The 12,817-nt window shown below is 40.7% G+C and overlaps 1 protein-coding gene across 1 annotated transcript; it reads left to right on the forward strand.

Annotated features, from left to right (window-relative positions):
* The first annotated feature begins 297 nt into the window (after positions 1-297).
* On the forward strand, positions 298-12,751 carry hmmr (hyaluronan-mediated motility receptor (RHAMM)). Its single transcript, XM_037780191.1, has 20 exons — positions 298-485; positions 719-817; positions 3,010-3,089; positions 3,214-3,288; positions 3,475-3,663; positions 3,812-3,898; positions 4,038-4,149; positions 4,264-4,329; positions 4,586-4,659; positions 5,112-5,182; positions 5,265-5,632; positions 5,724-5,872; positions 5,976-6,211; positions 8,357-8,473; positions 8,575-8,775; positions 8,870-9,568; positions 9,655-9,727; positions 10,411-10,587; positions 10,699-10,852; positions 12,322-12,751. The coding sequence occupies exons 1-20, from the start codon at positions 440-442 to the stop codon at positions 12,336-12,338; spliced, it is 3,090 nt and encodes a 1,029-aa protein (XP_037636119.1). The 5' UTR covers positions 298-439; the 3' UTR covers positions 12,339-12,751.
* The last annotated feature ends 66 nt before the right edge of the window (positions 12,752-12,817 follow it).

The following is a 12,817-nucleotide window of genomic DNA, read 5'->3' on the forward strand; positions in this document are numbered from 1 at the left end:
TCTGGCAAAACTGTCATCTCATCAATATACATATTGTATTTTTATATTTTATATTGTATCATCTTATATATGTTTTATATTTATATCTCTTTTTTTATTGTATTATCTTTTTTAGCACCTGTGGGATTGTCACAATGTAATTTCGTTGTACCACACAATGACAATAAAGGGTTTGAATCTTGAATCTTGAATCAATTGGGCGGAAACCAGCCCAATCTGGCAACACTGGTGGAGGAACGACGACGACGTCATCATCCAGGACTGGCTGCCTATTGGCCATACGTAACGTCAACGTCCATATGACGTTATTTTGAATTTTCAGCGGTGAAGCGTTGCGTCTGTTGTTGTGTGTCAGAGAGGAGCTGCTCTGACTGCACCTTATTACTGACACGGTTAGACATTCAATAACAGTTAACGTTACGTACACTGGATTAAAAACATGTCTTTTTCAAGAGCTGCTTTGAAAAGGTTCAACGAGAACCCTGGTGAGTAGTCAAAAGATAGTAGCTAGTAGTTATTCATCGGTTAGTAGCTTCTGTTAGCTGACATGCTAAAGTAACGTTAACTAGTCAGCTACGCTGTCAGTGTGGTTTTCTGTTGAAGTGACTGGAACACAGTGACGTCAAAACAAAGCAAGCTAACGTCGGTTAAATGTTTTAAACCAACAAAGAAGTAGCATGTGTAACTGTGTAACTAACACCGTGCTGTTTGTCTGAAGGTTGTGCGCCACCACCGGGGACATATGAGATCAAACCCGGGGACCTGAAGGGAGCTGCTTCCTTCGACAAATCTGATCGATTCAGACACCTTAAGGCAGGTGGGTAACATGTGATAAGGGCTGATGCAACAAGGAAACAATACTAAGAAATAAAATGAACATTTTATTTTATTTATTTATTCATTATTGTCATTATTATTTGTATTATTATTTTTTTCTTCTTCTATTTGTATGTATATGTATGTGTATTTGTATATGTATGTATGTATGTATGTATATGTATATGTGTGTGTGTGTGTGTATGTAGGTACAGACGTAGGCAAAATTGTTGGTACCCTTCCGTTAAAGAGAGAAAAACCCACAATGGTCACTGAAATAACTTGAAACTGACAAAAGTAATAATAAATACAAATTTACTGAAAATGAACTAATGAAAATCAGATATTGCTTTTGAATTGTGGTTCAACAGAATCATTTTAAAAAACAAACTAATTAAACTGACCTGGACAAAAAATGATGGTACCCCTAGAAAAGATGTAAAATAATGTGACCATAGGGACATGTTAAACTAAGGTGTGTCCTGTAAATAGCATCACAGGTATCTTCAAACTTGTAATCAGTCAGTCTGCCTATTTAAAGGGTGAAAAGTAGTCACTGTGCTGTTTGGTATCATGGTGGGTACCACACTGAACATGGACCACAGAAAGCTAATAGGAGAGAGTTGTCTCAGGAGATTAGAAAGACAATTATAGACAAGCATGTTAAAGGTAGAGGCTATAAGACCATCTACAAGCAGCTTGACGTTCCTGTGACTACAGTTGCACATATTATTCAGAAGTTTAAGGTCCATGGGACTGTAGCCAACCTCCCTGGACGTGGCCGCAAGAGGAAAATTGATGACAAATCGAAGAGACGGATAATACGAATGGTAAGCAAAGAGCCCAGAACAACTTCCAAAGAGATTAGAGGTGATCTCTAAGGTCAAGGTACATCAGTGTCAGATCGCACCATCCGTTGCTGTTTGAGCCAAAGTGGACTTAATGGAAGACGACCCAGGAGGACACCAAATCATAAAAAAGCGAGACTGGAATTTGCCAAAATGCATATTGACAAGCCACAAAGCTTCTGGGAGAATGTCCTCTGGACAGATGAGACAAAACTGGAGCTTTTTGGCAAGTCACATCAGCTCTATGTTCACAGATGCAAAAATGAAGCATCCAAAGAAAAGAACACTGTACCTAATGTGAAACATGGAGGAGGCTCGGTTATGTTCTGGGGCTGCTTTGCTGCATCTGGCACAGGGTGTCTTGAATCTGTGCAGGGTGCAATGAAATCTCAAGACTATAAAGGCATTCTGGAGCGAAAAGTGCTGCCCAGTGTCAGAAAGCTTGGTCTCAGTCGCAGGTCATGGGTCCTCAAACAGGATAATGACCCAAAACACACAGCTAAAAACACCCAAGAATGGCTAAGAACAAAATATTGGACTATTCTGAAGTGGCCTTCTGTGAGCCCTGATCTAAATCCTATTGAACATCTGTGGAAGGAGCTGAAACATGCAGTCTGGAGAAGGCACCCTTCAAACCTGAGACAGCTGGAGCAGTTTGCTCACGAGGAGTGGGCCAACATACCTGTCGACAGGTACAGAAGTCTCATTGAGAGTTACAGAAATCACTTGATTGCAGTGATTGCCTCAAAAGGTTGTGCAACAAAATATTAAGTTAAGGGTACCATCATTTTTGTTCAGGCCAGTTTCATTAGTTTGTTTTTTAAAATGATTATGTTGAACCACAATTCAAAAGCAATGTCTGATTTTCATTAGTTCATTTTCACTACATTTTTATTTATTATTACTTTTGTCAGTTTCAAGTTATTTCAGTGACCATTGTGGGTTTTTCTTTCTTTAACGGAAGGGTACCAACAATTTTGTCCACGTCTGTATAAACATTTTATATATATATATATTTTAAATGTTTTTGAATTTTTTTCTCTTCCTCTTATTATTATTATTATTTCATGACTTATTTGTGGATACTCTCCCTGTGTTGTATGATTGAGAATCAGTTAGGTCCTTTGTGGCCAGCTGTGGCTGTCTGTGTGTATGTTGTTGTCAGGTATGATTGATTGATGTGTTGTGTCACAGGTGAGTGTTGTTCAGAAAAACAGAAATTGACTTTCCTTGTATAGTGACTGTTCTATTGATTATTGGCAATTAATAAAAATACCTTTGAAAGAGAAATAACATCTAAAACATAACATTTTGTGCCACTTATTTTAATTATCTTTGTCTCCAGCCGCTCTGCTGCCTCCATCATCGCCCTCCAGAAATGCCCTAATGTCACCTGTTCGTAGGACTATGTCGGTTGATGGTCTTGTAAGTTGTCTTTTATTTCAGTACTACGCCACTTAGCTAGATGGCTCCACAGTAACAGATCTGCTAGTCCAAACAACTGCTTCTGTCATAAAACTAACCCGATTGATGTTTTGTGAAAACCTAGATTGAAGGTTCAAGTGTAAAGAAGAAGAATGGCATGACCATAGAAAGGAAGCAGCAGAAACTCTTAGAGAAAGAGGTAACCACAACCAGATATAAAACTGTTTTCTATCTAAGACTACAACTTGACATCAAAGGAACATTTGTGCTGTAGGTTTACCACAAACATGTTAGGTTTTCTGTGGCTTGTGTCATTTAGTCATAACTGAGCAACTGGTTAATCAACAGATGTTTATGTGGTCATTGTTCCATTGTTTCCATCCAGATACGATCCCTGGTTCAGCAGCGAGGGGAGCAGGACCGCCGCTTGTTGACTCTGGAAGAGGAGCTGAAGAAGGTGGAGGCCAAGCTGCTGGCTGCAGTCAGGGAGAAGACAGGCCTTGCTGCCAATGTTACCACCCTTGACAGGCAGCTGGTTGAGCTTAAGAAAGTCAATGACTTCCTAAAAAACAAGGTGTGTTTGGTTTTGATGTTTATATTTAGTGTTTAGAAATCTTGTCTTGATTACACCTTGTTGAGAGTATCTTAAGTGCAACATTTTTTTTTTTTTTTAATGTTTTAGCAGTGCTGCATGAAAAGTGTGACTGAGTTATGTTTTTTAGTTTTCTGCTGACACTACAAAAAAGAGAATCCATTCTCTCACCATGGAGTTGATGGAGGCCAGGAATATTTTGGATGTTAAAAACAAGGTAGGACTTGTGTGCACATACGTCCTTTATTATTTAGTAAAAAACCTCCATTGGCTAATAGCTAATCATATTTTCCTCGAAACTGGATGCTTATTTATAGTGTGTGTGTGTGTGTGTGTGTGTGTGTGTGTGTGTCCAGGAGTTAAAAGTCCTGCAGATTAACACTGAAGGCCAAGCAAAGATTCTAGAAACTGACCTGCAAGCTGCCAGGGCTACTGTCACGGCTCTAAAGGACAGGAATAAAGACTTGGGTAAGATTTAACCACATCAGATAGTGCTACTCGTGGAACAAACATGCTTACATGTACAGAGGAATTCAAATGGATGAAGTAACCAGGCTGTACTGTGATTTTTACCTTTTACAGAGGACCTTCATCAAGTGACCAAAACCCTGAACGAAGAGCTGGAGAATGATAATGCTAAATTGCATGGTGAGTTCTGTGTGTATGGCCTACTTTTTCCTTAACACACATTTAGTCGTGTTTACCCATAACTGCTAGAAATTATAATCTCTGGACTATTTGCCAGATTTCTCAGCCTGTCTTGAACACATTAAGATGAATGCATGTCCGTATTATTGCTCTTGATATACAATTAAAAACCACTGGGTTACAGGTAACGGTGTTCCTGCATGTGTTTGCGATTTTGCTTCCTTAATTTACCACCCATAATTCTGTTATTTTCCAGCTGTGATACGGGAGCTGAGGGAGGAGATCAGAGGCATGCAGGGATACCTGGACGCAGCCAATGACCACATCCAGGTATAAACTCGGCTTCTCAGAGCAATTGACCCTTCCTAAGTCCCGCCCCTTTTCGCTCTGTGCTCCAATAACAGTTGAGCGAGCTTGGACCCCGGCAGAACCTCGTCAATGTTCCCCTTTCCTGTTATACTTAGATATGCTACGTCTGTTCAAAGGTAACATTACCATGTAAGTTGCATTACATTGGTGTCACAATCTTCATGGACACATTACATTGTATATAGTCACAGTTACTATGAGGAACTTTGATTTTGTGTTGATTTTGGCTTTGTGCCGTCCCGAAGTATGTTGAAGAAATATGTTTCTTTTTGTGAAGCCTGTCCGACCTAGCAACAGTAACTAAGGAGGGCAGGATTTAGGATTGGTCAATTCTTTAAACAAGTGGACATCTTTTAGTCCTACTTTGTGAAAGACCTGCTTGACCTGTTGTTGTTGTTGTTGTGTGTTTGTAGGATCTCCGTTTGAAGCTCCGAGAGAAGACACAGGAGGATGCTGCTGCTGGTTCTCAGGTGGAGAAAGTAAAGTAAGCAAACGCCTAATGGTTCCTCCAAAGCAAGTTAGATCTCAACTGTATGCCATGACACTCATTTGCCACTTCTCCACAGGCAACTAGAGACCGACCTAGATCAGCGCACTACTGAGCTAGAGACCACCCGAGATGTGCTGAGACAAAAAGAGGAGGAGGCACAGAAATTCCAGCAAGAGCTGCAAGCGTCAAAGGACGCTTTAGTGGAAGTGGAGAAGAGGTTTGAGAACCAAGAGCTGGAGCTCAAGTCTTCACAGAGGTCAATGAGTGACATGGAGGAACAAATGGATTCGGCCGACCAAGAAGTTCATGACTCTCAAGCAACAGTTCGCCAGCAGGAGGCAGAGCTCGCCAGACTGAGAGAGGTGCTCAGGAGGACGGAGAAGGAGCTGGACGAGAGGGTGGCGCATCTTGAACAGCGGTGTCTGTTCTCTGAGGAAGAGAGAAGTATGTTCACTAAGATCCTGTTATGAATTTAAATACAAAAATAAATTGCCAGTTATGTGATGCATGCATTGTTTTGATTTTTTTCTTTTAGGCAAGACTCAGGAGGAGGGGATAAGGAGAGTGGAGGAGTTGAAAACAGAGCTCATGTTGCTGAAGGAAACTAAAAAAGATGAGAAAAATACAGTGATCCAGCTCCAGCAAGAACACGCTGCTCTCACTAAGGAACTGACTAAAGAAAAGGTTACACAAACAGTTTTTCGCATGGCACATTCTTTTGAGATTCTTTTAAGATTTAGTGCAGGATCACCTAAGCCGCAACTGACTTTTCTCCTCTTTTCTACAGGCGCTTGTGGACTCCCTGTCTGTGCTGGTGGAGCAGGAGAGGGAGGATTCCGAGGAACGGCTGAGACAGCTGAAGGAGGAGATGGAGGAGGTGTTGGGAGAGCTGGCTGTCTTGGAGGACCAGGAGCAGAGTAGGCAGGAGGTGGCGGAGAGCAGTCAGGAGTCTCTCCAGGGGTTGCAGGAGGAAAACAATGAGCTGGAGAGACAGCTGAGTGATGCCAGGGCACTGTTGGAGAGGTGAGCAACCAAAGGCCAAGCAAACTGACGAGATGTGTTGACAGAAAACGTATCAAGACAAAGTTTGAGAGTCATACTTACATTAAAGACGTCCTCCTCGCTGCACCTGCAAAACAACACCTTTTTTTTTGGATTTGTTGCCTCTGCCTGTGTGTTACTATTTAGAGTCACAGGCAGCTGGGAGCGAATCCCAGCATAAAGTAAAGAAAAATAATTGACAGGTAGCCAGTCCATCACAGGTCTGACACAGACAGTGGGTCAATGTCTATTTTTGTTTATGCCCAATTCCAAGTTTGCAAGTCACCTCTCCACCTCATCTGTGGAATCTGACTGAAACCAGGGCACTTGTTGGAGGGGAACATGTTTTTTTTATTTAGGCATGACATCTTGTGCCGAATTTGAACTGAGGATGGCAGTCTTTTGATGTGCACCGTACAACTATGGCTGCCACTAAAAATGATTTTCATTAATTCATTTGTCAATTATTTTCTGGATTATTGGATTAATTGTTTAGTCTCTGAAATGCCAGAGCCCTTGAAGATGACCCCTTCAAATGTTGTTTTGTCCAACCAGCATTCCAGAAGCCAAAAATATTCGGTTTAAAATCATACATGACCAACAAAGCAGCAAATTGCCTCATTTGAGAACCAAGGAACCATGGGCCTCTAACTGAATGTCCTATCTTAACTTAAGTTTCAAAGATAGGAAAAAAATCCTATCTTCCTATTACAGAAGCAATTCCTAAACTCATCGCTGTGTCATATCCTATCTCAGACCTCCTATCTTATCTTAAGAAATCCTAACTAGAACTGTAAAATTGATTCTTCAATCATCACTCGTCCTGTCATACCGGTATCTATGTTTAGAATGTACATGAGACTGCCTGTATGTTCGAGATGGACAAGCCATAATATCAAGGGCTCTCACTTGTCACTGGTTAGCTAGCTATCATGGAAAAAAAGACGGGCATTCAATTTATGCTACGAGAAGTCAGAGGCACTAATCGTGTCATAAATGTATATATCAGTTTTTAATTAATAAGATAACATAAGATAGACTTAATTTTCCCGAAGCACATTTGTCTTGGAAACATACATTATCTGCCCTTAAGAAATACAAAATATTTTGTATCTATAGCTATTACACGGCTCTGTTGAATATTTGATTCTGATCAATCAGGGCGTTCTACGGTCTGTTATGTCTTTATAGCAGGCCGTTGCTATGTCTAGCAGGCTGCTGCTATGGACGTAGTTCTGATGTCAGACTCTGGTGGAATATTTTTGTGTCAAATTATTGATTTCTTAAGTAAGTAGCCGTGTAATAAGCGGGATAATGGACAGCTAGCGGGTCATTGTTCTGAAATAAACCCAGACAGGGCTATGCAAAACCCCGACCGACTCGCTGTACATTATCCCTTACATAATACATGGTCTTGGAAATTTAAAGCGTCATCATATTTCAGTGTTGTGTTGTTCTCCATCTTTATTGTCAGTACCATACAGCCCTTACCACAGTGCTGCTGCCATTTTTGGCAGTTATTTTGAATTAAGGACAGAGTCTATGTAATCCTAATTTAGGATCCATAACTTCCCTAAGTTTGGGAGGTTCTGTAATAGCTAAATTCCTATCTTAAGATAAGATTTTTTTCCTAAATTCAGTCAGGGAACATGTTTCTGTAATACCAAAATTATTAAATGTCATCCTAAACTGAGAAAAGATGGGGTTTCAGACTTAGGAAGTTTCTGTAATGAGGCCCCAGATACTGTTTGGCATTTTTGCTTGCGGCTTATTGAATACAAAAATAGTCGCAGATTAATTTTCTCTCTATCAACTGTTTGTTGAATCAGCTAATTGTGTCAGCTCTGCTTACAAAAGCATTAGCATTGCTCTGCTGTGCAATTCATCATCGACGGGAGACTTTCAGATTTTACATTGATGTATTCACAGGACCAGTATTTCAGAAATAAGGTATTTCAGAAAATGTTTGTTTTAAAGTACATTTCCACATGAATTGGAAGTCTGTCAAATTAAGAAAAGACCAAAAGAAATGTATGTAACTAGTAATCGTATGATGATGCTTGTATCGTTTGCAAGTCAAGACATCTACTTTTAACACATAACAAGTTGTGTGCTTATCATTTCTAGTAAGAGCAACAATGTGGCAGCTTTAAAAGAGGAGCATTTAGCAGCCATGGCAGAACTCCAAGAGGTGCACACAAACTCACTGAGCAAGATGGGAGACATTGTCACAGAGCTGGAAAGGTGAGCGCTTGAGTTGTCAGTATTCCTGGAATGTGCTTCGTGTTTAGGTTTAAATTCAGTCAATGTGTAAGCTTCACAGACTGCTTGTCTTGCCTTTTCAGCGCCAAAGAGGCTCTGCAGGGAGCAGAGGGACGACAGAAAGAACTGGAAGCGGAGGTGGAAAGAGTGACGCAGCAGATGAAGGAGGAGATGGACAAAATGGTTCAACAGAAAGAGGAGGAGGTCAACAGAGTGAAGGAGGGGTTAGAGGAGCACCAGGAGTTGCAGTTAGCTGAAGCAAAAGCCAGGGAGGAGAATTCAAGGTGTGCTCCGAATTCACTTTGAGTCTGAGTTGAAATAACTGTCACTTTTCCACCCTTTTTTTTTTTAATATTTCTTTTTTCCTTGACTTGATAGAAAGTTGCTGGAGGTGCAGACTCACCTTGCACAAAAAGATGAGGAGATAAAGGCCATGGAGGCGAGCCACGCTGCCCTGATCAATCAACTACAGCTGAAGACAAAGGAGAGAGAAGAGGCACTGGGGCAACTAGAGGAGCAGAGAGGTCAGGGTGCAACTCAGCTCCAAAACGAGAAGGAGAAAGCCCAGATACTGCTAGAGGAGGTCAGCCAGGAAAAAAGGGAAATAATGGAACAGCTCCAACAAGAAAGAGAAGAGAAAGTTAAAATACAGACAGCCCTTCAGGAGGAAAGGGGAGCATTGGGGGTTGAAATAGAGGACCACCAGCAGGTCAGGTCAGAGGTGCTCAGACTACAGGCCGAGCTTGAGAGGGCGGGCGAGGAAAGGAAGAGTCTTCTATCTCAAGTAGAACAATCCAGGCTCGCTCTTGCAGATCAACTAAACATGGCAGAGCAGGAAAGAAATCAGCCTCGCCTGGATGAGGTTGAACAAGAGGGTTTGAGGTTCCAAGCCCAGTTAGACCTTATGGAGGAGAAGACGGAGACTCTGCAGCGCGAGTTGGAAGAACAAAGACAAGACAGACGGGCTCTGCAGGAGCAGGTGGAGGTACTGTCTCAGGAAAAGGTTACACTGCAGTGGGAGATGGAGGAGCAGGGACAGGAACTCCAAAGGCAAATAACTGAAGCACAGGAGAACAGGTGAACAAGATTGGATTCTTTTTGTGTGTGCAATTTTGAGTTGTGTGTTGCTTTAAAAATTTAACTCTTCATTCTTTTCTTCTAAGCTCCCCGAGATCAGAGACGGAACACTGGAAAAAACAATATGAAGAGCTGTTTGCGAAAGTCAGGCCCTTCCAGGTCAGTCATTTTTAGTTCCAATATGAAATCTCAGAATAGCCCGGATCGTCTTTCATTAGAGCTACACAAATCAATGTTTTTATATTAAGGGTAGGGCCGTCAATCAATGAAAATATTTATAATAATATAACTGTTATAATCGCATGATTGTCCATAGTTAATCGTGATTAATCACAAATTAATCGCACATTTTGTATCTGTTTAAAATGTATCTTTAAGGGAGATTTGTCAAGTATTTAATACTCTTATCAACATGGGAGTGGGCAAATATGCTGCTTTATGCAAATGTATGTATATATTTATTATTGGAAATCAATTTACAACACAAAAAAATTACAAATATTGTCCAGAAACCCTCAACGGTACTGCATTTAGCATTAAAATATGCTCAAATCATAATATGGCAAACTGAAGCCCAACAGGCAACAACAGCTTGTGTAGCCTCCTTGCCAACAAGCTAGTATGACATGGTTGGTACTAATGGATTCCTTAGGTTTTCTAGTTTCATATGATGTCAGTATCTTCACTAGCTTTAAAACTGAGCCCGCTAAAACCTAAAAATCGCAAGTTGTGTTAATGTGTTGCACTACCCCAAGTAGTCAAAACAATTCATGCAGGTTTTAGTTTAGATAAAACGGATGAGTTAAAACCCTCTTAATGTTCATGTTGGTGTGTGCCCACAGGAACAGCTCAATGCGTTTGCAGCCGAGCGAAATGCACTGCTCAATGAAAACGGAGCGAACCAGGAGGAGTTGAACAAGCTGTCCGACGCTTACGCTCGTCTGCTGGGCCACCAGAACCAGAAGCAGAAGATCAAGCATGTGATGAAGCTGAAAGATGAGAACGTCACCCTGAAACAGGTGATACATGAGAGCAGCACTGACTGCTTTTCCAAATCACGTTTTGTCTCAATCTCAAGTGCCTGTACTTCATGCCCATATCTTTTTCTGGTTTTGTCTGTGTGTGTATAGGAGGTGTCTAAGCTTCGGTCCCAGGTGAACCGGCAGAAGAGTGATCTGGAGCAGCTGAAGTCAAAGCTCTCCGGTCCTCCTCGTCACAGGTTTGATCCCAGTCAAGCTTTCCAACACGACAAGGAGAACAGGCAAACTGAAGCTCTTAAAGAAGGTGAGCACTAAATTGCAACACACTGAACCTATACACATATCTAGGGAAATACCAAAAGTGAAAAAGTCGCCATTAGTGCAGTGGCATCTCCCTGCAATACGCACACGTTTGAATTCAAGCTGTCCTAAGGAGTGTACCATTTTTTACTTTTACCTTTACTTTTTATTAGGGCTGTCAATCGATTAAAATATTGAATCACATGATTGTCCATAGTTAATCGTGATTAATTGCAAGTTAATCGTCATTAATTGCAAATTAATCACAGTTTTTATTAACAACACAAAACAATGACAAATTGTCCAGAAACCCTCACAGGTACTGCATTTAGCATAAAAAATATGCTTAAATCACAACTTGACAAACTGCAGCCCAACTGGCAAAAACAGTTGTCAGTGTGCTGACTTGACTATGACTTGCACCAAACTGCATGTGATTATCATAAAGTGGGCATGTCTGTAAAGGGGAGACTCGTGGGTACCCATAGAACCCATTTTCAGGCCAAGGGACCCCTTTGAAAATGTCTGTGACAGTTTTTCGTCGCTAAAATTTAGCATCAATTTGGAGCGTTATTTTACCTCCTTCGGGACATGTTAGCATGGCATGGTTGGTACCAATGGGTTCCTTTGAAGATACTCGCATGAAACTAGAAAATCACTCTAGCTTTAAAACTGAGCTCGCTACAACTTCCGAAAGATCGCTTGCATTAGTGCATTAAAGTAATTAGTGGCGTTAAAACAAATTTGCGTTAACACGTTATTATTGCGTTAACTTTGACAGCCCTGCTTTCTATGTAATGTCACTTTTGACAACAATGTCATGGAGTTCAGGGAGATCCCGAGCAGTTATCAGCTTACCAATGTTGACCTGAAACAAGCAATGTCAGCTAAGTTAACCCTGCTTAACCTTAGTGTGCTAAAGACACCGTCTTATAAATTAACTCAATTAACTAACTGTAGCGTTATTGTGAAATGTAACGTTAGTTGCTCTTACTCAGGCAACCTAATGACCACAAAGTAAACCTCATTTGGTCGGCATCACAAACAGAACACCTACAAAGTGTCTGCTCACAGTGTTAACTGGTGACTCTCAGGCGAATGCGACGTTGTTGCTCGTGGTGACGGCAGCTGTTGAAAACACGAACAGAACATGTAGGTGTCCTCGTAAAAGCCTTCAATTTGACTTTAATCCATTTTAAATACATACTCATCTGTGTTTATTATCTACGCCGACCAGTTACGCAAGTTACTAAGAGCAACCATGGAAGTATTCGGCTGAAAGTCACCAGTTAACGCGGTTAGCAGACAGTAGAGTCACTGAGACTTGCCACCGCAGTAATGGCAGCGCCACTAGATCGTAGAAAACACAAAGCGTTTGCCGGATTCGTCTATATAGGGGAAGAACTTTGGAGATATGACAAGGTGTGATGAGAATTGAACGGTTATATGATTTTTGTTCTTTGTTTTTATCAGGAAATCATTATGCATAATGGAGCTCTTCTGCCAGACAAGAAATGACAACTAAATAAAATGTAAATGTTTTTGTCTTTTAATTCTTCTTCACCTTGGACACTTTTTAATGTTGGGTCAATTTTGTAAACTGGTTTTTACACTAACTGCTGTTTTACAGCCTTTTGTGTCAAAATGTTACAAATAGAGGGAGGATGTATGCTGTTTAGATTTTAAAAAGAAATGATAGGGGCAGATTGTATGTGTGCAGGAGCAGTGAGTAAAAATAATGAGGAAATAGATGGCTGCAAGTCTACACACAGTCTTATTTGATCCCTTTTAACTTCCTTAGCAATTGTTAGGATAGCAGAACCAGTAAGTATTTCATGTGGGATAGCGCTTTATAAATCTTTCTTCTTTGTAAATAAAGACAAATGTTAATACTCTTTTTAAACAAAAGTGTTATTGAGATTTATTTACTTCCCAAGTGTAAAAATGCCGTGTACAAAGCCTTTTATTT

Source organism: Sebastes umbrosus, chromosome 9, assembly GCF_015220745.1.
Source record: "Sebastes umbrosus isolate fSebUmb1 chromosome 9, fSebUmb1.pri, whole genome shotgun sequence".
NCBI lineage: Eukaryota > Metazoa > Chordata > Actinopteri > Perciformes > Sebastidae > Sebastes > Sebastes umbrosus.

Coding starts and splice junctions, on each gene's coding strand:
- hmmr (XM_037780191.1), top strand. CDS start 440: ATGTCTTTTTCAAGAGCTGCTTTGAAAAGGTTCAACGAGAACCCTG. Junction 4,660..5,111: donor CAGCCAATGACCACATCCAG/GTATAAACTCGG, acceptor GTGTGTTTGTAG/GATCTCCGTTTGAAGCTCCG. Junction 8,776..8,869: donor GCCAGGGAGGAGAATTCAAG/GTGTGCTCCGAA, acceptor TTGACTTGATAG/AAAGTTGCTGGAGGTGCAGA.